The sequence below is a fragment of the Jaculus jaculus genome, chromosome 13 (assembly GCF_020740685.1).
Source record: "Jaculus jaculus isolate mJacJac1 chromosome 13, mJacJac1.mat.Y.cur, whole genome shotgun sequence".
Classification (NCBI taxonomy): Eukaryota; Metazoa; Chordata; class Mammalia; order Rodentia; family Dipodidae; genus Jaculus; species Jaculus jaculus.
Window position 1 is genome coordinate 34,410,027 of NC_059114.1, and position 27,672 is coordinate 34,437,698.

At 47.6% G+C, this 27,672-nt stretch overlaps 1 protein-coding gene across 5 annotated transcripts in view; it reads right to left on the bottom strand.

Moving 5' to 3' along the window:
- Nucleotides 1–2,093: 2,093 nt before the first annotated feature.
- The window catches only part of Ablim3 (actin binding LIM protein family member 3), a 128,358-nt gene continuing 102,779 nt past the window's right edge, over nt 2,094–27,672 (bottom strand). The window contains exons 11-24 of one of the 5 annotated variants that reach the window (XM_004664755.2): nt 26,241–26,396; nt 24,632–24,661; nt 23,953–24,082; nt 23,101–23,199; nt 21,569–21,616; nt 18,870–19,004; nt 17,835–17,899; nt 16,865–17,012; nt 14,403–14,432; nt 13,764–13,822; nt 12,130–12,190; nt 11,357–11,364; nt 10,808–10,888; nt 2,094–4,108 (exon numbers count right to left, since the gene is read on the bottom strand). In XM_004664755.2, coding sequence (XP_004664812.2) covers nt 3,995–4,108; nt 10,808–10,888; nt 11,357–11,364; nt 12,130–12,190; nt 13,764–13,822; nt 14,403–14,432; nt 16,865–17,012; nt 17,835–17,899; nt 18,870–19,004; nt 21,569–21,616; nt 23,101–23,199; nt 23,953–24,082; nt 24,632–24,661; nt 26,241–26,396 — 1,164 coding nt within the window. In that variant the 3' untranslated portion in view covers nt 2,094–3,994. The remainder of the gene's footprint in view (nt 4,109–10,807; nt 10,889–11,356; nt 11,365–12,129; nt 12,191–13,763; nt 13,823–14,402; nt 14,433–16,864; nt 17,013–17,834; nt 17,900–18,869; nt 19,005–21,568; nt 21,617–23,100; nt 23,200–23,952; nt 24,083–24,631; nt 24,662–26,240; nt 26,397–27,672) is intronic. The other 4 variants (XM_045132526.1, XM_045132528.1, XM_045132525.1 and 1 more) reach the window with 4 other exon arrangements.

Below are 27,672 nucleotides of genomic sequence, written 5' to 3' on the forward strand. Positions count from 1 at the left end.
CAGTTCCTCAAATAAGAACAACTCTTGCCCAAACCTGTGCCTTTGCACAGCCTATTCTCTGTGCCTAGAAAGCTTCTAGCTCTACCTTTATCAGTGACTTCGTTTCATCTTTGGTAAGCATTGGAAAGGAATTCCTTTCTATCATTTCAGTTGTGCTCATGAACAATCTCCTTCCTGGCTACTTATGTATAATTTCTTTTTCCTCCAGACCTGAGGGCGGGAGAGCTTCTCACACTGCAGTAGCCTCAGGGTGCCTGTCAGCAGATGCCCAATGGGTGAATATGTGCTGGGTGGACATGCAGTTAGGGAGCAAAGGCCCACCCTCCCTCCCTCTCTTTCTTTCCCTTCCTTCCTTTCTTTCAGGAAGCCCAACAGACTGGCTTTTTTTTTTTATGTGTGAAAGAGAGAGAGAGAGAGAGAGAGAGAGAGAGAGAGAGAGAGAGAGAGAGAATTGGTGTGCTAGGGCCTCCAGCCATTGCAATCAAACTCCAGATGTGTGCGCCTCCTTGTGCGCATGTGAGACATTGCATGCTTATGTTACTGTGTGTCTGGCTTATGTGGGACCTGGGTAGTTGAACATGAGTCCTTAGCCTTTGCAGATTAGCACCTTTACTGCTAAACCATCTCTCCAGCCCTTCCCTTCCTTCCTTCCTTCCTTCCTTCCTTCCTTCCTTCCTTCCTTCCTTCCTTTCTTTCTTTCTTTCTTTCTTTCTTTTTTTTTTTTTGAGGTAGACTTTGCAGCTCAAAGGGACTTGCTGGCTAAGAAGGAGAAGCTTGTACAGGATGGGGTGGCTCCTGGCCTGGCTGGTAATTCTATGTCTTCTTCAAAGTGGCCTCACTTGTAAGATGGAGGAATTGACTATGGCTACCTCCTGTGTTGCATAAATGAGATGATATGTAAAAAGTCCTCAGCATAAAAATTGATATGGTTTAATATTACTTTTATTTTCAAAGTAGGATCTCTTTCTAGCCCAGGCTTACCTAGACTTCAATGTGTAGTTTCAGGCTGACCTGTAATGCACAGCAATCATCCTATCTCTGCCTCCCTAGTGCTGGGATTAAAGGCGTGTACCTGTGTACCTGTGTACCTGGCTAATATTACTTTTTTAATATTTTACTTTTATTTATTTATTTGACAGAGAAAGGGGGGAGAGAGAGAGAGAGAATGGGCATACTAGGGCCTCCAGCCACTGTAGACGAACTCCAGATGCATGTGTCCCTTGTGCATCTGGCTAACATTGGTCCTGGGGAATCGAACCTCGGTTCTTTGGCTTTTCAGGCAAACACCTTAACTGATAATCCATCCTTCCAGCACTTTTTTTTTGTTTGTTTTTTTCAAGGTAGGGCCTTGCTCTAGCCCAGGTTAACCTGGAATTCACTACGTAGTCTCAGGATGGCCTCAAACTCAGAAATCCTCCTACCTCTGCCTCCCAAATCCTGAGACTAAAGGCATGCACAACCATGCCCAGCCCTACTTTAAGAAAAAATTATTTATTTATTTGAGAGAGAGTGAAAGAGGCAGGTAGAGAGAGAGAGGGAGAGACTGGACACACCAGGGCCTCCATCTGCTGCAAACAAACTCCAGACGTGCCTGCCATCTTATGCATCTTATGTGGGTCCTGGGAAATTAAACCTAGGTCCTTTGCCCTTACAGGCAAGTGTCTTAACTGCTAAGCCATCTCTCTAGCCCAAATATTATTTTTGATTAAAGAATCTTATTTGTGACCCGGGCATGGTGGCACATGCCTTTAGTCCCAGCACCTGGGAGGCAGAGGTAGGAGGATCACCGTGAGTTTGAGGCCACCCTGAGACTCCATAGTGAATTCCAAGTCTGCTTGGGCTACAGTGAGACCCTACCTTGGGAAAAGAAAGAAAGAGAAGAATCTTATTTGTGGTTGGAACATCCTGTGCTATCTTGAAGTACCTGCAGTCTATAGAGAACAGCTGGACGGTGTTACCTTGTCATATGTGCTCCCTACAGAAGAGAAACCAGGGCCAATAGTGGCTGCTCTTCAGCCTCTTTTTGAAAATTGTGCATGGCCCAGCCTCTTCCCGTGCCAGTCACTTCCACCCACACAACAGAAGGACACAGGTTTGGGTTGAAATGATGTACTTTCATGGGAAACAAAAATATTCAACAACAGTAACAAAAGCTCTTCAATCTTGCAAGTTGTTAACCAGTGATAATGAGACAGTTTCAATAATTGCATCTGGCTGGGGACATTTCTAATGGGTCAGGAAAGTCAAAAGATATTGGCCCAAATGAGAAGTTGCAGGGAAGCTTGACATTTTAAATGAGGGTACATTAGGCTTCCCTCTGGTCCCTCCATCCTTCACCCTTTCAACTTGCAGTTTCCTCATAATCTTCCTGACTTACTCCAATGCATCCTCTTCCAGAAAGCTTTCCTTGGTCCGCACCAGCTGCATAGGCCTTTGGCAACATCACACACACTTCTCAGGCCTTCTTCTGTCACCTTCTGTCCTGTGGCCATTATGCCTAGGTACCTGCCTCACCAGGCCCAGTTTTTACTAGGCGTGTCCCTGGGACCAGGGCCCACGCTGCTTCATCGCAGTGCCCCTCCCCCTCCCTCCCCTCCCCCACTCAGTGCTCAGTGTTTGGCAGGTGCTCCACATCACCGGTGCTCAGGGTGGGTGTGCTAAAGTCAGTTCTACACTCATCATGCTGCATCACCAGTCTCTTGAGTGTCCTAAGTGCCCTTTCATGTCACTTCGTCCTTCCTCTGGACCTCACAACAGTGTGCTGCAAGGTATTTCCACAGGGGAAGAGCTGCCACCTGACATGGAGATGGGAGGAGACGAGGAACAGCTCCCATCCCTGTTCCAGAAAGCAAAAGAGGCAGTCCCTGGGGCAATTGGGGATGAGCAGTGAGCAGTGTTGGCTGATATTTTTGGAACCCCCCAAACTGTCACTCTTTCAAAAGCATCTGTGATGAGACCTGGGGATGGCTGGAGTCCAGGAGGGGTACACTGCCACCCAGGGATCTGCAAAGTGGTACATGATTCTTTCTTTGGGGTGTGGTCTACTTTCCCTGCACAGGGTGGTGAATGTGTCTGGATACTTGCTGGAAATCTGGTGGGAATGTTAGCCCTGTGGTGTGTAGATCGTCAGGCACATCAATTGTAATAAGGCTGAAGAGTCCAGGCTGCAAAAATGGCCTCTCCCAGGAAGGGGGCAGGGTCAGGAGGGCCAGGAGTGCTGACAGGGTAGAGGTCCAAGCGGGCCTGTGGCTCTGGCCACAGCTCCCTCCTTGCCTTTGCTTCTTCAAGCCCAGGCCCAGGCAGAGGGGCCAGTTGGGGATGGTGGAGAGAAGGGAAGTGCCTTTTTCTTTTTCCTCCAAGAATCTTAGATTTGCATCAGGGAGAGGTCTTATTAAGGTCATAGGAGGAGTGTTGAAGAGCCAGGGAGAGGCCACTCTTTCTCCTGTATAAGCAGTGGACTTGGGGGTCCACACATATGACTGTATCACCCCATAAAACATTGAACTCCTAGTTGGGGTGTGGAGAAAATTCTTGAGTCCTGAAAACTGCTCACTTATTTGGGTGCAGTACCATGGATCTACCATGGGAGGGCGCCTCTGGGGCCACAGTACATAAGACTGCAAGTCAGCATCAGCCCTGGGGGGCGGGGGAGGGGGGGGAGGCCAAAAGCAGAGGCTCCTCCAGGCACCGATTACAAGAAAGAGAGTTGGACCTTGGGGACTCACTAGTAGGATGGATGTTTCAGTATAAAAAGGATCCCCAGTAAAAGGATGGGGTCCCTTCAAATCCCTTCCCAGATCCCACAGCACTTAGAAAAGAGGAGTAAGAAGCATAAAAATACCTCGATGATATGAGCTCGCCTCACGGTACAGAAAAGCAAGTCCCATGGCAGGCAGCGTGTCCTGTTACACAAGAGGATTATAACGCGCGCGTGTCAGCATAGAGATTTACATACATCTTTATATAAATGCATCTATATGTATAGAGCCTCCGCCTAGAACAGCCGGGCTTGCTTCTTCAGTTCATTCCTCTTCCAGAGGGCTAGCCGCTCAAACTCTGAGATAGTCATGCCGAACACTTGGTAGAACTCCTCCTGGGACAGGTGACGCTGAAGGAGGCGGAGGGAACACAGGACAGTAAGAGACATGACGTGTGAGCACAGCAGCCCTCCGTACATGTTCCCTCTGGGTGCCACAGGGCCCCACCGAGGGAGGTGTGTGGTGTGCATGCTGGCTGAATGAAGATGCAGGTGGAGTTTTCCTCAGAGGGAGCTCTGGAGCTGCTCTGGCTGGAGAGGCCGTCCCTGACCCCAGCCCGGGTGGGGTCGGCTTCACTCAGTGCCCCTATCACTCTGATGACCTCTCCTGCCTGCATCACTGTCAGTGCATCTTTGCTCAGAAGTGGATGCTGCTAATGTCACCCTTTGGGAGAGAAAGAAGGCATACCATATTGCCTCTTATTAACATTTAATTAATTAATTTATTTATTTGAGAGACAGAGAAAGAGGCAGATAAAGAGAAAGAGAATGGGTATGCCAGGGTCTCTAACCACTGTAAACAAACCCCAGATTCATGTGCCACCTTGTATATCTGACTTATATGGGTTCTGGGGAATCAAACCTAGGTCCTTTGGCTTTGCAGGCAAGTGCCTTAACCACCAAGCCATCTCTCCAGCCCTATTACTAATTTTTTTTTTAACAAATATTTAGCAGACTGCATCAGAAGAGTGCAGAAAGTTACTGTTCATATTTCTTCACCCACTGGAATGTCCTCACACCTCTTTGATGAAGATGAGTTTTTTAATGATCAAACATCATTTTCATTTCATAGCATCCTTTCTTCCAGTTTTGCCTTCTCTCCCTTCTAAGCAATCTCAAACGTTCCTGTCAAAACCTTTAGACTTAGAAGTGTATGTCATTTAAAATATAGTAGGATGTTAGCAATTGATGCATAATGGTGAAGGGTAGATAGATGTCTGTTTTGCCATCCCTTTAGATTTTCTGGAAATTTCAACATGAAATTAACAATTAAGTTTAAAAAGAAAAATCCACAGCATGTTTCTTACCTGAAAACTCAACTGGATTCTCCAAGCAATGATATTAGCTGACTGGGTATTGAAGGGCATTTAGTGAGAATTATCCATATAGCCACACAAATCACTAGTCAGTTCCTTGGCCTATTGTCATTGTGAATATTTTAGCATGGCTTTAGAGCTAGGTTGACATAGGTATATGGCCTTAGGCAAGTAATTAACCATTTGGAGCCCCAACTTCCTTTTCTGGAAAACAGCAGTCTGTGGTACCTACCTCATTGGTGTGGGGGACTAGAGGCTACCGGTCATGGGAAGTGCTTGATCACTGCTCACTCCCACCACTGCAGTGACGTGTTTTGTACCTGCCTTGTGTCTGGATGGATGCGTGTGATGCAGGTGTGTACTCAGGTGTGTGTGTGCACATCAGTGCAGGCCAGAGGTCCATAGCAGGTATCTTCTTCAACTGCTTTCCATCTTATCTTTTGAGACAGGGTCTCTTACTAAGCCTGGAGCTTCAGATAGGTAAGCTAACCAGTAAGTCCTGGGGATACTCCTGTTTCCACCTCCCTCGTGCTGGGATCACAGGTGTGTGCTATGGCCCATAGGTCAATGCTGGGACTCTCAAATCAGGTCCTCAAGCTTACCCTGCAAACTCTTAATCAGCTGGTTCATTTCCTTAGCCTTCCAGTGGTCTTTTCAAGGGCCTGTCATACAGCGCAGTCTTGCCCACACTTCCTTTGATGTTAGCACGGCCTCACCACTTCTGTGCTCATGTGGCTCCAGCTGTACTCTTCAGACATACGAGGCCTGCTCTTACCCTAAGGCCTTAGCACCAGCTGTTCCTTCTTCTCTGAATGCTCTTATAAAATGAAAGCATGACTGTTTTTTTTCTCCCACTTTAAGTATATGCTCAGAGACCAACTCTGATTGCAATTTACCTTTCTTTTTAACCGCCAGTCCCTCTTACTGAGCATTATTTTACTTTTTACCTTGGCCCTTATTATCTTCTAGAACACTGTAACATGTATTTATATTCTTTCATGTGTATTCTCATGTAATAATGCAAGTTACAAGAGAGCAGGGTCTCCTCACAGAAAACACTGCAGATACCTAGAATAGTACTTGGTGGTGTCTATAACAGACTTTTTGTTTGTTTTGTTTTGTTTTCTTTCTTTATTTTTTTTGTGAGGTAAATCCTCACTGTAGCCCAGCCTGACCTGGAATTCACTATGTAGTCCCAGGCTAACCTTGAACTCATGGTGATCCTTCTACTTCTGCTTCCCAAGTGCTGGGATTAAAGGTGTGTGTTTTTACGCCCAACTATAGTAGGCTTTTGGATAAAAGCTTGTTGGGTGAATGAGTGCCTGTACTCCTAGGTCCTTAAGGACACAGTCGGGGCATAGGACTAGTGCAGTGGCTCGGGCAGTGTTTCTAGCCGGGAAGTCCCAGCCCTCCATTTTATATATTCCCAGGAGAGAGAATGGGCCCTCAGAGCTGAGTGCTGCGGCAAACTAACTCCAGACATATGTGCCTCTTTGTGCTTTATGTGGGCACTGGGCAGCCGAACCCAGACCATCAGGCTTTGCAAGAAAGTGCTGACCCATCACTCCATCCCTCCAAGAAGACTGAAAAATATAAGATAGGTGTGAACTCTTTTCTCAGGTTATGATTTACTTTTTTTTTTTGATTGATGTAGATGTGAATTTCCTCCTGTGGAATGGGCCTCATATCTGATCAAAATCAGTTGGTTACCTCTATAACAGTTATGCCACTAATGTGTTCTTAGTAGGTGATACGAAAAGCTGAGCTCTTCTGGCCTTAGCTTCTAGTTGGCCTAGAGATGCTTACAACCTTTAAAGCTGGTTCTACCGAGCTGGCTGAGAGTTAGTATTCAATAGCACTAGTGGACACTCATCTCCACACAGCAATGGACTCCTGATTATAAACCTGGGGAGAATCATCCATGTTTCCAGATTGCTAACCTAGTATGTTAGAAGTGAGAGAACTCATAGAACTTTCTGGCCCACTTGCAAACCCCTCCTTCTGTCTTTGCCCTGAATGAATTTCTCAGTGTCAGGTCAAGAGAGGCTCACATGCTCTTCCCAAGTATCACAGAGCTTCTTCTTTTGGAAGCCTATATTCAAGTCTTCAAACATGTCCTGACACCATCCCAGCCAAGTCCTGTGGTATAGGACAGATAATCTTGTACCTAGGAAGCACATGGTCAGGTAGAAGAATGAGAGGTTCTTGTTCTCCACATGGACGTGGGTAAGGGGATGCTGGAGGATCTGGCATATGATCTTTCCTGGGGCAGGACTGGAGGTGGTATTGGATATGTAACTCTAGAGGGGCCCCCTGAGGAATGAGAGGGTTCACAGGATGGGAAGGGTGTCCAGGAGAGGGAAAGGCAGGGAAAATCAGGGAAGGCATGTCAATAAAAGGGTAAGCATGTCCAGGCCAGGCAGTGACTAAGGGTTGGTACTTCATGCCAGGAGAAGTACACTGCTTAAGAGCCCAACGCCGGAGACTGGACCACCATTTTTACTGCTCATGGTACTCTCCCCCCTTTCACCATCCAAACCCTGCCTGCCTTTTAAGTCCACCCAAGTCCTTTGTCTTCCTGCAAGCTTGTGTCAACCAACCCAGGCTTTAGTGACATTCTCAGAATAGCAACATTCTAAAATGTAGCCAGTACTTGATACTCAGTCCATTGCCAGGCTCTGCTCAGTGTGTGATGTGTATCTTCATCCACTTCTCTTGGAAGCTTGAGAGAAGCAGTAGCCTGGCCCTCACTGCTCAAGGATCAAGTAAAGTTATTGTGGTGGTTTGATTCAGGTGTCCCTCTTCAACTTATGTGTTCTGAATGCTAGGTCCCCAGCTGGTGACAATTTGGGAATTGGAATCTCCTGGAGGTGATGTGTTGTTGGGGGCAGGCTTATGGGTATTATAGCCAGCTTCCTCTTGCCAGGTTTTTTGCACACTCTCCTGTTACTGTTGTCCACCTGATGTTGGCCAGGTGGTGATGTCTAGCCTCTGCTCATGCCATGGTTTCCTCTGCCATTATGGAGCTGCCCATGAAGTCTATAAGCCAAAATAAATCCTTTTCTAGCCGGGCGTGGTGGCGCACGCCTTTAATCCCAGCACTTGGGAGGTAGAGGTAGGAGGATCGCCGTGAGTTCGAGGCTACCCTGAGACACCATAGTGAATTCCAGGTCAGCCTGGGCTAGGGTGAGACCCTACTTCAAAAAACAAAACAAAACAAAACAAAACAAAATCCTTTTCTCTTACAAGCTGCTCTTGGATGGATGTCTTCTGCCAGTAATGAGGAACTAACGGCAACAGTTAAATTGGTACTGAGAAGTAGGGTCATTCCTACTAGAAACCTGATTCTGTGGCTTAGGCCTTTTGGGACTGATTTTCAGGAGAAATGTGGACAGATTTGAAACCTTGGCCTAATAGACTCTTTGAAGTGCTGTAAGTATAGCTTCATGGACCATTTCAGTCAGTGGAAAGACCTGAATGCAGTAGGAACTGTGAACTGTGGGGTTTATCTTATGAAGGGAAGAAAAAGCTTTGTCCAGACTGGGATAAAGGCAGTTTGTGTGAGGGGCTTGCTGTTATGGCCATGTCCTGAGAACTTATTCAAGGTTGCATTGCATAGAAATGGACTCTGGTGTGAGCAGAAGAATATGGCACAGAAATAAATGAATCATTGGACTGAAACTGTTTCCCATTCAGCTGCAATTGTTTGAGAGATTACGATCACTGAGTTTGAGCCATATGTTCTGCACTGGAACAACAGGAAGAATGCAGACTCTTGAAGGAGCCTGGATGCTGAAGGAGTATCCTGTTTTTCAGAGTCTGCTTTATTCCCCCGGATTAACAAGTTGGTAGCCCACCTGGAACTATAGGGTGTGGTGGATGCAGAAAAGAGAGAATCATGGAATTTGCAACTCAGTTTTGTTTTCTGGAAATGGCCATGGGCAGTGTGAGGTGGGGTTGTTGGATTGCCTGCATAGAGACCCAATGGAGCCATCAGAATGAACCATGGGTTGTAGCGGAGACCCAATGGAGACACCAGGCCTATGGGATGGCTGCCAAGAAGAGCTGCCGCTCCAGATGAAGTTTTCCAGGATTGTGAGTAGCCTAGCTGGAGGGGTGGAGTTGAACTCCAGAGACTTGTTGCTGGTTAGAATTATTGTACTTGGAGACTTGTCATTGACTAGAGTTGTTGGAATTGGAGCTACAGAGTTTGATGTTTGCCCTGGCTATTTTAAATCTTGTATTGGCTGAATATTTCTTTGCTATGCCCAGTGACATCTTTTGTAGTGTAAATGTTTATTCTGTGCCATTGTAAGTTTTTTTTTTTTGTATTATGGCTCAGTTAAGAGACCTTAGTTTATAGGGATGTTTGAACAGCATTGAGATTGATTAAAAAAACAACTATGAGGACTTTTGAAGTTGGGCTGAATGCATAGCATTTTACATCACGGATAGATATCAGTTTATGTGGTCCATCAGGGGTGGAATGTGGTGGTTTGATTCAGGCATCCCTGAACTTAATGTGTTCTTAATGCTAGGTCCCCAGATGCTGGCAATCTAGGAATTAAAGCCTTCTGGAGGCAGTGCATTGTTGGAAGCAGGCTTATGGAAGTAATAGCCAGCTTCCCCTTGCCAGTGTTTGGTATACTCTTCTGGTGCTGTTGTCCACCTGATGTTGGCCAGGAAGTGAAGTCCATTCTCTGCTATTGACACATTTTTCCCCTGTCATCATGGAGTTTCCCGTTGAGTTTAGAAGGTAAAAACAAACAAGCAAAAAGCCCCCCTTCTTTCCTACAATTTGCTCTTGGTTGGTATGGTGGTTTAATTCAGGTGTCCCTCATAAACTTAGGTGTTCTGAGTGCTAGGTTCCCAGCTGGTGGAGATTTGGGAATTAATGCCTCCTGGAGGGAGTGTATTGTTGGGGGTGGGCTTATGGGTGTTATAGCTAGTGTCCCCATGCCAGTGTTTGGCACACCCTCCTGTTGTTATTGTCCACCTAATGTTGCGAGAAGGTAATGTCCACCCTCTGTTCATTCTGTCACTTCCCCCTCCCATCATAAAGCTTCCCCTTGAGCCTGAAAGCCAAAATAAACTTCCCCTCCCCCACAAGCTGCTCTTGGTTGGGTGATTCCTGCCAGCAATGTGAACCTGACTGCAACTGTTGGGTATTTTCTGCCAACTACAGGAAGCTAACTGCAACAATTATCATCTGGTCCAAACTGTTCAACTAGTGACAGTAGTAGCAGAGTGTGAACTAGACATCTTAACTCAGGACTTATGTATGCGTTTACTTCCATGCAGTGCTGCTTTCCCATGCTCCCTGTCATAAGCATCAGCTTTACATACAGCCCTGAGCCTGCAGGTCCCTTCAGTGCAAGGACCAAATCTAGCTGTCCTTCTGTGTGCAGGACATCAGCCCCAGCCAAAGACACTGGCAGCTATGCAGCCCAGAGGCCAGTTAGCTGCAGAGGCATGTCCAGCTGTCCTGTCTGCAGAATATCAGCCCCAGAAGAGGATACTACCAGCTGTGCTCCTCAAGGGCCTACTGGGTTGCAGAGGAGGCAGCTCAGAATAGTGTGGTACAGTGTTGGGCTATCAAAATGGGCTCATCACTGCTTTTGCACCAAGCTGTGACAGGACCTTAGCCCACCCACTCTGTCCACTCTGCCCGAGGTAGCTGCACTGGGCAGATCTTGATTCCCTTCAATCCCAGTGCTTAGCATTCTACAAGTACCTCTAAGCGGGTCCGGTCCACATCCTTCGGCAGCTGGTTTCTTCCTCTTGTGGTCACCAGCAGCAGTTCATATGGGTAGATCTAAGGAGAAAGGCAAGCATGTCCAGCCTGGGTGGAGGTGACCAGCTTGTCTTTTTCAGCTGCATTTTGAGTCTGGGCTCCTTTCTCTATCCACTAAGGCCAAAGATTTAATTAGGACAAAGTGCTGGGTGTATGCCCTCCTTGGATTGGCAAGGCTTCTCAGAGTCCTCTGGTATACAGAAGGACAAGCTTAGGTGTCATCTGACATTAATGTGGGAACAGGGCTTCCTGACTGCAAGTTTCTAGTATTTGGTCATTGGTAAGCTACCTTTGGGGCCTAGGGGAAGGGTCAGAGGAGACCTGGGGAGAGGATTGAGGGATGCTGGGCCAAGGAGGGACAGTGTTAGTCATGAAAGGTTATTCATCTATGCTTCTTCCCTGCATAGATGGTGCTGCCATCCTCTTGCTGCTCCCCCAGGTAGTGGCTCCCAGAGTCCTGGAGACCCCCAGGGTCTATGTGTCCTTTACCTTGTATTCTGCAGAGAGAAAAGAGACATGCACAAAGTAGGACCCACCACTCTGTTCTGTGTCTCTACACTGGCCTCCGCCTCAGTGTCCTAGGGAGGTCTATTCTCCACACAGCTGCTGCTCTTGGCCATAAAAATACTTGTGCTTGCTGAATTCGCCATGGAGGACAGTCCAAGCCAGCATGAGTGTGACTAGAGACAGGGGCTGAGCTTTAAGGGACAAGTAGCTTTTGAGCTGTTTAGAACAGAAATGAGAGGAGTATGAGATTATGAGGACCATGGTCATGGTTCTCTATCACCTGCCAGGAGGGTCCTCTGAGGTCATGATGTGGCCTCTGCTGCCCATGCCTGCTCAGAGTTGCTGGTGGAGCCTGGCGTGAGAGCCTCCCTGGCAGACAGCATGAAGCTCATGGAAATTTTTCTATGAACAATGTGCATTTGGCTCCAAGTGTTTCCCTGCACCATGTGTGGCCTAGAGCTCTAGCTCAGCAGTACAGGGTGATTGGCACTCTCACATGCTCCGGGAGCCCAGATGGGACAGATTGCCTGGAGAGCACCCAAGACCAGGGACCAGAGAGGATGAAGGGTGAACAGGAATAGGAGGAAGTGGAAATGACAGGGAGTGGGAACTCAGGGTTTAGACAGAACCCGGTACAGGGACAGGATCTGTGGCAATGGTTTGCCAGGGAAAAGGGCCAAGCAACAGTTATGAGCAGTATACCTGGAAAGTCCCAGAGGGGCTCTCCCCCTGCAGCCCCAGCCAGCTGAGCTCACCTCTCATGCCCCAGTTGACTGCATTCATGCTGTCGTAGTGGAAGAGGTCTGCGCTGGGTGTCTGCAGGGGACATAGAGCCAGGCTGGACTGAGAGGCCTCAGAAGCACTTGCCTACCTCCAGAGTGTGGACCAGGGTGATGGACAGGGTACCGTTTTTGTAGCCTCTCAAGTGAGGGAAACTTAACTCACTGTGATCCTTTGGAGCTCAGTACCAGCACTCAGTAGGCAGACAGTATGTATCTGTTTATTTGGTGAATTTTGTCTCAACACTGTTTCATTTCTCAAATACCCCTTTTCTATGAGATCTTCCCTGACAGTCCTATTGAGCTTTTTCCATAGCACTGTCTTCTAACATTCTATATAATGAACACATTTCTTATATTGCATACTTTCTTCTCCCTACAATAGCGTAAGCTCCAAGGTCAGTCACTGATGGGCTCTGAGCACCCAGAGTAGTGTCTGTCATGTGGAAGAGGCTTTCCATAAGTCTGCTGAATGAATGAATTCCTGGGCTCTGAGCACACTGAGGACAGGGTCCTCTGCAGGCCAGGGTTATGGGCACCAAACATTCTCTCCAGGAATGCCCCAGGCCCTTTGGTGTGCTCTACCCTAAGACAGTCTCCTACTGGACCAGTGAGCTCCACTTCTGCCCCTCTGTAGCCTCTGTTACGTATGACAGCCAGAAGCATCCCACTAAAAACCCAAGTTGGATACAGGGCGTGTCCACCAATACCCTCTAAAGTCCTCACCAGTGTGTACGGCCCTCAGATATCCTGCTGGGCTTCATGTCCCTCTGTCCTGGCATGGGACTCGGGACCATGGTACCATCCCCACTGAAGCACTGTGCTTTTCTGCATCCAGAAGGCTCTTCTGGTTCCCTTTTACACTCAGGCCTTTGTTTATATTCACCCCTCTCTGATTTCCACTCTACCCCTGGCTTTGTTTTCCACCCTAGCATTTCTGACAGCCTGACTCATGTCACATTTCCTCTCTTACTGTCCACTTCCCTGTGAGAATGTGAGTTCCACAAGCGAAGCAGTTTTACTCATTTTGGATCTTTAGACAGTGCTTGAAACTTAGTGGGCGTTCAATAAACCAACATCTACCTCAATGCCTCTGTTCCCATCACATCTTTTCATTTCCTTTAAGCTTCAACTAGCTTGCTGCTTCCACAGAGGTTTTATATTATTGGTTGCCCAGGAGCTCAGAACACCATGTCCTAGTGGTCACTGGTGTGTGGTAGTCAGGGGTGGGTTGAGGGTCAGTTGGTCTGGGTGTGAGAGCCTGAGCACGGTTCCTCATCTGTCTGTCTGAATTCCTCTGCCCACAGTGGAGTTCACAGTACTGATGATCCTCCCTGGGCTGTGAAGGTAGCACAATTTGGTGCTTGTAGGGCCCATATATGACACAGAGGTTTTCCACAAGTGCAAGTTTCCCCCAGCTTCTTCTGGGGGTGTCTTTTCCCACAGGGACCATAAAGGAGGGCATCAAGTTGACTGACCCTTTCACGTAACCCACCTCTCTCTACCCAAAGCCTTTTCCCCACTTTCTCCCAGAAGTGGTCCCCAAGACCCCGAGCCAAGGTTAGATGGTTAGTACCTGGGGCTGTGTGGGAAAGAGCAACCTCTCTTACCCTGTGCAGCCTGTTTCTCCGGTAGGCAGGTAGCGAGGCAGATTTGGAGATAAGGGGGTCTGAAAAGAAGGAGCCAGGGGTCAGGGGTTACTCTTCCTGGAGACACCTAGGTATGAATGACGAATATCACTCCCATTCCAGTGGGAAGTGAGGTAGGAGCCAGCAGCCAATTTATTTCTAATGCTCCTCAGACTACCTCAGGGTGATCTCACCTGGGCAGAATTCTTGGCTCACCAGAGGTCCTAAATAAGTCTGTCCTCCTAGGATAGATGCCTGTGCTTTTGCTATAGGCCCTAGAGTTGGACTTAAAAGACTTTATGTGACATGACTTTCCTCCCAGTAAGCCTGTTTTTCCCAGCTTCTATCTGGGTCCACAAGGGGGTTAGCAAGGTGACCCTGGAGATGGGTGGGGTCCCAGAGGAAGATGTAGGAGAAATGTGCTCTTTCCTTCTCTTTGGGAGCTACTGGACATGGTTCTGGAACCTCCAATTGAGGCCCACAGCCTGACAACTGCAATAGGGTGGACACCTTGGGTCCAGGACTGTGATGCCCGTGGCCATGGGCTGTGGGGAGTGGCAGCTGCTTTGGCTCTGTCCTCAGAGGACATGAGGGGCTGATGGTGGGGTAGGCAGGACATACCGCTGTCAGCCAGGTAGTGCGACCGAGGAGCTGCAAGAGAGAAAACCAAGATCAGCGTTCATGAGTACAGGTGGGCGTGGTGGAGATGGTTCTAGGATAGAGACATGATTCCATAATAAGCCACTCTGGCTGGTGGGGGCAAGGCTCAGTCAGCACTTCCTTCCCCAGTTTCCAATTGCGGAACCTAAACACCATCTTCCCTCTTTCACCCAGCTCCTGACAGCTCTTGGGGTTGCCACGAGCAAGCACCTGGCACAAAGCAGATGCCCTGGCATATGTGTTGTACAGACGTGGTTGACCACAGCTCCTCTCTCTCCTTTGCCCTTGCTTGAGTTGGAGTCCAGAGCCCTGTATGTGCTAGGCATGCACTATATCACTCAATCACACCCCTGGCCAACATATATGATTTTGTTATTTATTTATTTATTTTTTGGTTTTTCGAGGTAGGGCCTCACTCTAGCTCAGGCTGATCTGGAATTCACTATGTATTCTCAAGGTGGCTTTGAACTCATGATGGTCCTCCTACCTCTGCCTCCCTAGTGCTGGGATTAAAGGCATGCCAACATACCCAGCTGCTTTTTAGTTTTTAAAAAATATTCTATTCTATTCTATTCTCCCCTCTTCTCCCCCTGGCTTTATGTGGGTACTAGGGAATCAAACCCAGGTCATTAGGCTTTGCAAGCAAGTGCCAAACTTAACCACTGAACAATCTTTCCAGCCCCTGATTTTGTTTGCTAATCTCTCTGTTTCTCTGTGTGTGTGTGTGTGCATGTGTGTGTGTGTGTGTGTGTGTGTGTAAAGGTCAGAGGACAACCTCAGGTGTGTTAGTCTTTGCCTTCTACCTGGTTTAGGCAAGATCTCCTATCTGATGTTGGTATACCAGGCTACCTGGCCTATGAGCTTCCCTGGAGTTTCTTGTCTATGCTTCCCTTTTTACACTGGGATTACAGATGTATGCTATGAATCCAGCTTTACATGGGCTCTGAAGGTCCAAACCCAGGTGTTCATACTTGGACGGTAACACTGTATTCACTGAGCCATCTCATTGCCCCAGTGGTGAGTTTTTAGTTCTCTTCACAGAGCCCTAGCCAGATATGGAAAGCAGCAGCAGCAGCACTCAGACATAGAAACAGCTTCCTCTCCTTACTATATCTCTGCTGTTAGCTTCAGACAAGTTTCTTAATCCCTCTTCAATGTTCTCATCTACAAAATAGCAGTGTCTCCTTTGTAGGGCTCTTATGAAGAATATATGACATAGTACAATAATAGGATGTTTTAGCACAGTGCCTGATTTTATACATATACATATATATACACATTCTATAAAACTGGATTTATCACCATTACCACCTCACTTTTATTCAATTTATTAGAGAGAGAGAGAGAGAGAGAGAGAGAGAGAATGAATGGGTGTGCCAGGGCTACCAGCCACTGTAAATTCATGTTCCACCTTGTGCATCTGGGTGATGTGGGTACTGGGGAATTGAACCTGGATCCTTAGGCTTCCCAGGCAAGTGCCCTAACCATTATGCAACCTCTCTAGCCTGACTACCCCAATCTTTAATCTCACCAAGATGAAAGAAAGAGGGGAAAGCTCATGGCCTTAGATCCCTCCAACTCAGGTCTGAACTTGACTCAGTTACTTAATGGTTTGTGGCCTTGGGCAAGTGACTTAGCATCACTTATGTCCCTTCTTTCATGTGTGAGGTGAGTGATATTAACTTTTCTACACTGCCGGGAGCTGTCAGGATCAGTAGTGATAACATATGTACAAATGCCTGGCCCACAGGAGTCTGACAAGCGATGCCTTCTATCACACATCACGTAACAGGATTCCTGGCAGGACTGAACCTTGTAGGAGTGAGAGAGGGAGGAGGCAGAAAGAGCATGCATGCCTGGCAGGAACATGGAAGAGCTTCTAGTGAGGAGGTGTCCTGGTGAAGTACCAGGATGAAGCCTCTGCTGTGAGCCTCCAGTGAAGGAAGGCTCGGTGCTGCATGCAAGAGGCTCTGGATCTGACGTCACTCACACTGCAGTATTAGAACATGTTTTCCCTTACATTGAAACCAACGAGAAGCCCTGGCTTCAGGGGATCCCCAAGAAGGTGGCTCATTTGGTACACCATCCAGCCCCTTGACCAGTTTGTGTTCATACCTAGGAGAAGCCCTGAAGGGCCACCAGAGATGCAGAAAATGAGGAAGTCTGGGACCGACCTTCGTGACGAGCTTTTCTCGACCCTGTTGTTAGCTCAAGAGATCAACAGAAGGGGGCCTGGTAGACAGAATTCTATCCCTTGTGAACTGGGTGACCTTTAGGTTCCTGTGCTTTAGTTGTGCATCTGTGGGATGTGGGGTGTTAGTGCACGGGACTGCTTGGAGGAAGAGGATACTTGGACTCTGCGTGCAGTGGGTCTGATTCAAAGTGAACATCCAACATATTTGTCAGGACAGAGCAGAGCTTACAGCCATTGAGGGACATCTCATAGCCAGCAGTGTGCAGGGCCTCCCGGCTACTGGTGGAACTCCGTGGAGGGGTCCAGGGATCTGCATAGGAGCTTGACCGTGCCTTCATCTCCTCCTTGAGGATCAGCCGGCCAATTCCACTCTGGAGCTGGGGGTTGGAAAGGAGCTTGAAGTTAGAAGGAAGCAATGGCACTGAGTTGGAGCTGGATCAGGAAAGGCTGAGCCACTGTACTTAACAGGAGCCTCTGTCTCTCTGGCCTCCAGTAGCCCTCCCTCCTTGGAGCTCCCCTATTTTCTTTGGGGAGTCCATCTCTTCTCTCCAAGTTATTGTGAGGTCTGGGTGAAGTTCTGAAGATGATCACAAAAAAGCAATTCTAACTAGTGACAGGATCATGCTAACCTGGCCATGGCAATTGGTCATTGATGTGCAAAAGCTATAACTTACAATTAGCCATTTTGAAGTTTATCATGTATGTATGTATGTATGTATGTATGTATGTATGTATCTATCTATCTATCTATCTATCTATCTATCTATCTATCTATCTATCTATCAATCATCTGTCTTCTAGATATCTTTGCTTGAGCCCTTGTTCATATCTCTTTTGGGTACATACTTAGAAGCAGAATTGCTTATGGGTCCTGTAGTAATTTTAGGCTTAATATTTTAAAGAATGTCACATATTTAATTAATTTATTTTCAAGTAGAGAGAGAAAGAGAGAGAGTAAAAAAATGGGCACACAAGAGCATCTAGTTACTGCAAATGAACTCCAGATGCATGTGCACTTTGTACATCTGGCATTACATGAGTACTGGGGAATGGAACTCTGGTCATTAGGCTTTGCAGGCAGGCACCTTAACTGCTGAGCCATCTCTCCAGCCCCACATTGTTTTTATGAATTTAGTTTGTCACTTGCAAATGAAAACAAAACAACCTAAGCATTTCATTCATTGATGTAGCTGGCTTACCTTATGCATGCTGCGGTCGAAATCCTCCTCCTCTCCTCCAGATGAGAACCTCCTGGCTCTGGGCACTGCCAAAAAATGGACAGGATCAGATCCAACATGTGCTCCCTACTCAGCCCTGGCTTAAGCCGTTGGGCTGGCCTGCCTTTCTACCTCCCTCCCATCCTTCCTTCCTCCCCTCTGAGATACCCTGGGAATGTTCTCTCTTGCTTTGGCCAACTCTGAACACTTATCTCCCATGGATACTAAGCCCTGCCTACTTTGCTGGAATTTGTTTTTGTGTCTTATTCTTTTCCCAAGTGGAGAATTTTCTGAGGGTAATGAGGAAATAACCTCTGAGCTTCTATGAAGCTTTGTTAATAAAGGACATTCAATTAGCAGAGACAACTATTGAATGAAAATGAATCTTGATGAAAATTCCTCCTCATACCTTAGCAGCTTGGTCTGACTGATGGGGTGCTATGGTACCTGGAGGGTCAGGCTGCCTATGGGACCCTTCCATTCCCTCACACATTCTTTTATTCTATCCTACAATCTATTTTTCACTCTATAGCCAAGGTGGTCTCTCCAAAGCACAACTATGTCATGTTACTACTTTCAATAGCTCTGTTTAGGATCATATCCAAATACCTTGGCTCACAAGGCCTCATGGAGCCTGCTTCCTGGTCATCTCCTCTAAGTGCAAGGTTAAGTGGATGGTCTTGCCTTTCTTTCAGTGAAACCCATCCTTCATGTGCTTCCATACTCCCTGATGACCAACATCATCATCACCTTCCCATGCAGCTTGTACTTGTCTCCAGAGGGTTTTGTCACCTGGGAATCACCTCCTACTCACAGTTGGAACCTAGGTCTTATCCCTAAGGACAGGAGCCTGGTCTTGTTTGTCCCCAGTGTAGCCCTAGGGCCTATGGCTGGCCCTTAATAACTATTGTGGAATGAACATTCTCTAAGAATTCTTATTCAGAATAATCACATGCAGGAGTGGGGACTGTCTGTCTTACAGAAAGGCTCTGGCCTCAGGATTGATGGGAATGCTACCTTTGGGGGACCCATGGTAGGTCCAGTATTCAGACTCTGCAGCATAGTAGGGGTCGGGTGAGTAGGCTGGACTGTACTTGGAGGCCTGGCTGATGTCCTCACTGGTTTTACTCTTGGTTGCTGTAGACAAATCACCTGCAAAGGACCCAAGGACAGTACTTGAGGAAAACAGAGCATCTTGGAACATGCACTCTTCCTGTGTCTCCCCCAGGTTCTAGCCCCAGGGAGTGTGGCCACTTCAAGGTCAGAGGTCTCTCGCAGGAGGGTATAAGACATGAAGCAGCTGAGCTCAAGAAGTCCTAAGCTAACCTCTCATTTCACATTTGGGAGTCTGAAGGCCAGAGAGGGTAAAGGACTTTACGAAGACCATGTAGTAAATTTGCATCAGAACCTGGCCAGACCCCAGCCTAGGAGCTACATTTAGCACATTCCATGGATTCCCATGGAAAACATATATTAAAGTTATCCTCAAAATAAAGCCCAATGTTTCCAGGTGAATTCAGCTCTTCCCTCCCTTGCCCATTTGAAGCCTGTTTTATGATGGTTTTGAACCACATTTAGGATGGAATCATCAGGCAGGGCCAGCCTTCTCCTCACATTCTAAGATTTCACATCCTGAAATGCTATGTCCTGTTTGGGAGGTTGCACATCTTGAAGGAAGGGGCTGTAGGCAGTGAAACAGGATTCTGGTTCAAGTTCTGCCACCCAACTCAGAGCAACCCTTGGAAAATTTCTGCCTTTGTTTCATCATAAGTGTCGGAATTGGTATATTGGCTTTGTACCTCCATCTGAAGTAAGCCCACAATAGAGGTGACCAAAATACGTCCTACAGACACAAATACTTACAGGGCAGTGACTAGAGTGGCCCAAAGATGGGTGATAGGCTGACAGGGCAGAGAGAGGCTAGAGAAAGCAGTATGGCTCCCCAGTCATTTCTCGGGGATAGCCACAGAAAGCTTTAGGAACAAGATCTATGTCCCAAGGACCTATTTTCAGAGGGTCCCGGGATAGACAGGCTTTTGTCTAGCGTGGAGCTGTCTATCTTCCCTCAGTAGCACTTGCTTCTAAGAAAGCTTCCAGAATCCTTTGACTTGGGTCCTAGATAGTCCCTCTTGGCCAAGTTCACATTGCTATTTCTTATGATGCAGCCACCTTTACCCTGGGCTGTTCCTGACCCTGTTTTGGTGTCATTCCATAGAACCCACCTGAGGAAGCCTGCATAGTTCTGAAAAGTCTGGGTGTCCCCTTGTAAGGGTTGGTGCTGGTTCCTGGTTACCTGGGGGCATGTGGCACAGCCTCCATAGCTACTTGCACAACTCAACAGGCTCACAAGTCCCCGTGGAGCCCCTAATTAGCCCCCTCTGAAATTGAGAATGTTTGTTTAAACTTCAGGGTCTTAGCTGGGTGTGGTGACACACACCTTTAATCCAACCCTTGGAAGGCTGAGGCAGGAAGATCGCCAAGAGTTTAAGGTTCACCTGGCCAAAGAGAGCCCCAGGCAGTCCTGGGCAGCTTAGTAAGGCTTTGTCTCAAACAACACCCTCCACTGCAATATCAGGGTCTTCAGAACCCAGAGCCGTTATTATCAGTTGCACTGTTCTCTCTATCAGCTGGTTAGTCCAGATCCTGGCACAGGGGTGTTTTCTCCCTCTCCAGACTCCTCCACATCTGTGCTACCTCTGTTGCATATCTAGACCCATAAGGAAGAGGGCACCTAGGGTAGCAGGGGCCCTTTGCATCCTCAGAGGGACTCGATAAGTGCTTTGTGATCATGAGCAGGAGGTCCCAGCAGTGGATGACACGGTGGCTTTCATAAATACCCCGGTGTAGGCAGCATCATGGGTGAAGTAGTTATGTGCAGATTCCTGGGCCACACTCTCAGTGTTTCTAATTAAAGGGGCCTGGAGCACAGAAGGCGCCAGAGACTCTTCCCTTTAAATTAGTCTCCAAAGTACTGATGGCTCATAGACCATTGTTTAGAAAGTACTAAACAGCGTGAATGATGTAGCTGAGTAGAAGAGAGCTTGCCTAGCATGTACAAAGTCCTAAGCTTGAACTCCAGCAAAAAAGAATAGGTGAAAGAAGGAAGTGACTTCCTGCTTCCTTTTCATCTCTAGCCTCTGCTCTCAGGAAACCATGCAGGAGAGAACTTGAGAGCAGTTAGCTACCAATTCAGTCATGCTAGGGTGGGGTCTGGGAATCTGTGTGCATCATACATACTTCTAATCCATTTTTTTTTGAGGGAGGGTCTCTCTCTAGCCTAGGTTGATCTGGAATTCACTATGTAGTCTCAGGCTGGCCTTGAACTCACAGCAGTCCTATCTGTGCCTCTGAGAGCTGGTGTGTGCCACCATACCTGGCTCTAATAAGCATTTTTGAATACCAGTGCCTTGAGGTGTAACTCCTAGGGGTACATGCATTTTTCATGAGTTACTCTGATCATAGAATTTTCAACAGCAGAGAGAGCAGATAAGGGGGACTAGGGTGCTTGGTGGTAGGAAAGGATTTAAGGAACAGGAAACAATTCTTGCTATTTTGAAATGACCCCTCTCCAATATCACTCTGAGTTATTTAGGGCAGCCAAAAAGAAAATCCACTCTATGGCTTCACACTGTTTTGTACTGACAGCCATCTATAAAGATGGTTAGTGTCTGCACCCAACCCCAGTCTGGCTAAGCTCTATCTGCCTCAGACCATACCATGCCGTTTGTAGATCGGGGGTTTCCGGTAGATGTTACTGTCTCCAGCTGCCACACACAACAGGAAGGAGCAATGGAAAGGAGAGAGAAAGGGGAAAAGGAGACAGTATTTGGTCAGTTGATCTCAGAAAAAAGAGCTGGTCAGCAACTTTTCTATGGGGCCACAATCTGTCCCCTGGTAGGCCTCATCTTCCAGAGCTGAGCTGCCAATGCTACCCCAATAGGTTCCAAGGAAGCAGGAAAAGGGGATGGATACGTACAAATGGTGCCAAGGAGGGGAGGTGGGCTGAGTGGTGGGCATGCATGATGGTTCTGTGTGCTTAGCAGGCTCCCATGGAGGAAGTGTTCACTGCATTTCTTAGTGGCCACACCTCACTCCATGCAAAAGTGCCCAAGATGCTGCAGCCAGGTCTAGCATTATCTACCTTCCCTTCTCTCAAAACTAGACATGAGAGACCCTTCTGGGGCTATTGGGAAAGGTGTAGGTGAAATAACAGGATGATCTCTGTGAAAAGTTGAGCTCAGGATTGGAAGCCAGGTTCTATATGGAAGACAGGCTCAACTGTAACCCAAGGTAAGATCTTCTCCTGGAAGTTACTCTAGCCTCTGCCTTCAACTCACTCTTTCTCACCACCTCTGGTCATACTGACAACAACAACAACATCAGGCTGCTACCAAGCTACCAAGCTGCTCCCTCTGCCCAGCATGTGTTTCCTGGAATCTTTTATTTTGGTTTTTCAAAGTTGGGTCTTACTCTAGCCCAGGCTGACCTGGAATTCACTATGTATTCTTAGGCTGGCCTTGAACTCACAGCAGTCCTCCTATTTCTGCCTCCTGAGTGCTGGGATTAAAGGTGTGTGTCACCACACTCAGCCTGTTCCCTGGATTCTTCAGTGAACTGGCTCCTTCTCATCTTTTAGATTTAATGTCTCCCTCCGCCTCTCCTGAAAAAATGTCTTTCCTCACCCACTCCACCTCCGCCTAGCACAACCTTCTCCACTCTAGTTACTCTCTCATGATACCCTGGGATTGTTTCTCCTTACAGTACACACCATCATGAGGCAAGATCTGGGCTGGGCTGAGCCAGTTGCAACCTCAGGGCCCAGAATAATGGTTGGCTGCACAGGCAGAGCAGCAGAGGCTCAGAAGCCAAGACACTAGCTTCATATCACCAGCTTATAGGCAGTATATATTATAGGCAGATCAGGGTCCAGCCCCCAAAGTTTTGATTCACCATTATACTATGACTTGCTCTCCAACACTTGGGCATTTCATGGGAGTTCCCTGGGTCTTCTCTTTTCTGGTCTGATTACTTGTGATCCTGATCAAAGTTAGTTGTGTCCATTGGGTAGACTAAAGCCCAAGGCATTTTGGGGCTGAAAGGCAGGTTGGCATGGGTGAATGGTTAGAAAGGGTCCCCCAGGAATGGGCTACTCCTTGGTGACTATGCAGCATCAAGCAGGTGGTTCATGCATCTGGCATCCCCATGGAGCATGCACCCATGCTGGGAATGGTGGGCTGGCAGGGCCTACCTGGGATGTGAAAGTGCTTGGGAGCCTGGTAAGAGGTTGGAGTAGAAGACCTCACATCTAATTGGCTATAGTATGGAGAGCTCCGGCCACTCTCAGGCCCTAGAGCACACAGGCAATGGTCCCCAGAGAGAACAGAAGCACAAAGAAAACAGGCATTAGACAGGGTGGTGCTTGACAAAGCAGTGAGGTGGAGTAACAGGAACGGGTGTGCTGGCCGTCTCTGCGTGCGCGGTCCAGAGTTGGAGATGCATGTGCTGACATGAACAGTACTGGTGGAAACAAGCTCACCCACCTCATGGTGTGACGCCCAAAGTATGATGGGTGTTGTGGGTTACAAAAACCAATTCTCCTGTGCGTCAGGAAGGCAACTTTATCTGCTTGGCCCAATATCCATCCATCCATCCATTCCTGCACTCATTGTCCCTTTCCTCCATAAAGTACCTGTGACACTCCTCATGTCAAGGGTGACTGTGGATGCTTTGACTGGTTGGGTGGGACTGGGCCCTCAAGTGAAGGCCAGACCTGAGCCTTGTTTCTGACCCGCTTCTAACAATGAATGGTGCAGACTTGAGGGTGGAGGGTGGAGGAGTCTTCCTCCAGCCATGGTTAAGGATTGCCTGCCACTCCCTGTCCTGGCAGCTCACACCCGCCTTCCTGCTGTTTCTCAGTGTTATATACCCATTTGTCCTGGCAGGGTCATCTTGGTCAGGCTCACTAGTCATCTGGGTGGCCATAGGCTTCCAGAAGACCATGCGTACTATCATGGAACACCTATGCTGTCCCTGTAGTCCACTGAGCCACAGCTTTGTCCTGCGTCTTCATCTCCCTCAGGGCTTCCCTCCCCTGGCTTACCTGAGCGGTAGTAGTGGTGAGGTGAGCGGGAGAAGGTGGGTGACATGCCCTGCCGACTGTAGGTGGGAGAGTCAATGTATCCTGGGCTGGAGGCCCGTCTCTGCCGGAGGTCCAGGTTCTCATAGATGTCCTGGTAAGGAGGTGCGGCTATGAGCAAAGCTGTGGCCCAAGGGCCCAGCAGGCAGATGGGCATGCCATCGAATCTGGGATTCTAGGGACTCAGGAATGAATTTTTCTTTGTTTGTTTTTTGAGATAGGGTCTCGCTGTAGCTCAGGCTGACCTGGAACTCACTATGTAGTCTCAGGCTGGCCTTAAATTTGCAGTGCTTCTACCTCTGCCTCCTAAGCATGAGGATCGAAGGCATGCACCACCATGCCTGGCCCTTCTTTTTAAAGTCACATACATAGCCTAAGGAGGGTGCACTCGTGGATGGGAGCCATGGGTCAGACCTGGAGTTCTGACCAGGGTCCCAGAGCCATGGGGAGCTTGTCTCTAATGGAGGGGTTCTCTTCCAATCATTCCCATCCTTTATGTCTCTGTCTTTGTTGGGGGAACACTCTGAGTGTGTGGGATCAGATCTCTTGCCCTGGGGAGGGATAAAGTCAGGGGCCCTTCTTCATCAGCAAAAAGAGACACAACTTTTAACACTTTTGAGTATTTACATATCAGATTAATTACCTGAGAGTAAGGAGATAATGTTCCCAGCGACTTTGGAAGAGTTTGAGGGCAGCCATGGAGAGAATGAAGGGAGAGAGAGGAGGGCAAGAGGAAGGAACAGAATGTGGTTAAATGGTGTGGCAAGGAAAGGGCCTACATCTGCCTGCAAGGACCCTCTCCAGACAACGCCTAATTTAGAATTCCAGAATGTCAGAACTGCTAGCAAGAGGCGAGACATTTCATGATTTGGGGCCCCTTTTACACATCCAAAAGCTAAGGCCAGGGAGCAAGTGTGAGGGCTCAGGGCTCTCTCAGGAAGGGACCCTCTGGGACGCTCAGGCATTGACCAGTTTTCCTGCTGCAAGCTCAGAGTTTTCATATCCCTCCCCTGTCTCTCCGCTGGTCCATGCCCAGAATGGTTCATGGAAGACAATGTCTACGAGAGGTGGAATCTAAATTTAAGTCTAAGCCAGGCAGGGCCAGACTACTGTCATCAGCGGGGAGGCTGGGCTGCTAAGTGGTGCGGTAAGCTGGAAACCCAAGAGCCACACTGAGAAGGGATGCTCAGCCTAGCTTCAGCAGCTCAGTGGCATGTAGGGATGTCTGCCTCACATTGTCCAGTTTCTTAACTTCTAAGTCAAGTCACAAGTACATTCGGATGTGAAACCTCCCAACATTTGCTTGTTGACAGCTAATCTACATTTCTGAGTGACACTCTGTTAGTGAATAAAAACATCTGGAGGTTGGACAGGGGCCCTGGTTTCTAACTTTAGGAGAATTGCCTACTAAAAATGCTTGATCCATGTTTTTCTGGTCCGTTTTTTTTTCTTTTTGGTCCATTTTTTTTTGAGTGTGTGTGTGTGTGTGGGGGGGCAGAATCCAGAAACCTTCAGCATTGGGCTCTTCAACCAAATGGAACCCAATCCCTACCTAAGGACACACATGGTGGGACAGGGACATGAACCTGGGACCCTGCCAGTAGGCCAAGCTCCTTATGCTGCATACTGTCACAGTTTAGGGGGCTTGGGGTGGGTTGAGAAACCTTCCAGGACCTCCCTTGTGATGACTATCCTGCCTTCTCTAGAGAATTCTCTCTTATCTAGCAACTGTTAATAGCTTCAAAAGATGCCTGGTCTTTATCAATGTATTTATTGTTCTGAGCACAAGGTCTGAAGGACAGGTATAAAATGAGGTAATATATGCCTAATCTGGGATTATGAACTTTGCTGGCAGGGGATAAGAGCCATGGCTAGAATAAGCAGGATTCTTCCATTGTAAGGAAGGCAATGGCTCGTTGATAAGGTGGCTCCACACTCTCAGCTTCCATATTGAGTTTAGCAGGATGTGATGGGGACTAGGAAGAATTGGAAGTCCCAGTACTGTCTATGGTAGATACCGCCACCTACCTCTAGATGGTGGAAATACAAATTTAATGTCTGAGTTTTCATGAAAAGCCAGAAAGCTAGATTTTTGGATGAGGCTTTGTTTTTTAAAAGCTGTGTATAAACTCTAGGCCGAAGGGTCTAGGGGTCCACACTGTGCAGGCCAAGCTGTGTATAATGAAGTTGACTGGGGAACACAGTGGGACCTTGGCTCCTCCAAGAACCCCAGAGGGGGCAAGAGGCAATACCTCTCCATAGCTACATCTCTCCAGCATCTCGTCGGACGTGTATCTGGAATGAGGCTCGTAGGAAATGAGGTCAGGGCGTTGCACCTCGTAGATAGACTTAACCTTTGGGAGAGCTGCCAGGTCTTTGTAATTAAGGATCTCGTTATCCACTTTAGCCTGGGGAAGAGGAAAATGGACAGGAAAGAAGCAGAAAGATAAGAGGGAAAAAAGAAAAGAGAGAAGAAACAAAAAACAAGGCACAAGAGAACACAGCTTCTCCAGCTTCCACTACAAACAAATGTTAGGTTTGAATGGAAGAGTTGCAGAATGTTAAGATAAGAATGGTGTCAGAGGCTGTCTATTCCAACGGGGCTAACATTACTCAGCAATACTGTTCTTGAGGCCGGGCTTTACAGCAGTTACCCCTTTTATTTATTTATTTATTTCAGTTTTTTTTTTTTTTTTTTTTTTAAAGTAGGCTCTCACTCACTCTGGTCCAGGCTGACCTGCAATTCACTATGGAGTCTCAGGGTGGCCTCGAACTCATGGCGATCCTCATACCTCAGCCTCCCAAGTGCTGGGATTAAAGGTGTGCACCACCATGCCCGGCTTTATTTCACATTTTTTGACAACTTCCATGATTATAAACAATATCCCTTTTAATGTCATTATGCTTCTGTGAAGGAAATGACAATATAACTCCTATTTTCCAGATGTGGAAACTGATAGTTCAGTAAGTGAAGTGCTTGCTGTGCCAGCATGAGGACTTGAGTTCAGACCCCCAGAACCCAGGTAAAAGCCAGGCGTGGTGGCACACACCTGTACTCCCACTTCTGGGGAGGTACAGACAAAAGCCTCCCAGAGACCTGCTGGCTACCTACTACACAGTGAGTGACTCTTGTCTCAAAAAAAAAAAAAAAATAAAGTGGAGAGTGCCTGAGGTCTATCTGTGGCCTTTATATACATGCATGCATGTGCGCCCACACACATATAAACATGTATACACCCATGCACACAGGCAAAACACATAAAAAAAGGTTTCATGGGCTGGAGAGATGGCTTAGCGGTTAAGTGCTTGCCTGTGAAGCCTAAGGACCCCAGTTCGAGGCTCGGTTCCCCAGGTCCCACATTAGCCAGATACACAAGGGGACGCTCGCGTCTGAAGTTCGTTTGCAGAGGCTGGAAGCCCTGGCGTGCCCATTCTCTCTCTCCCGCTATCTGTCTTTCTCTCTGTGTCTATCACTCTCAAATAAATAAATTAAAAAAAATTTTAAAAAAAAGGTTTCATAATTTGCACCACAGAATGCTGTCTGATCTACACACCTAGGTGCTGACTGCTGTCCAACCACATACAGGGAAGATACCTCCAACTTCAGCTTCCATGTCGTGGAAGATGGTTAAGCCAAAAATTATCATGGTGGTCATACCATCATGATACCAGCTAAGATTTGTC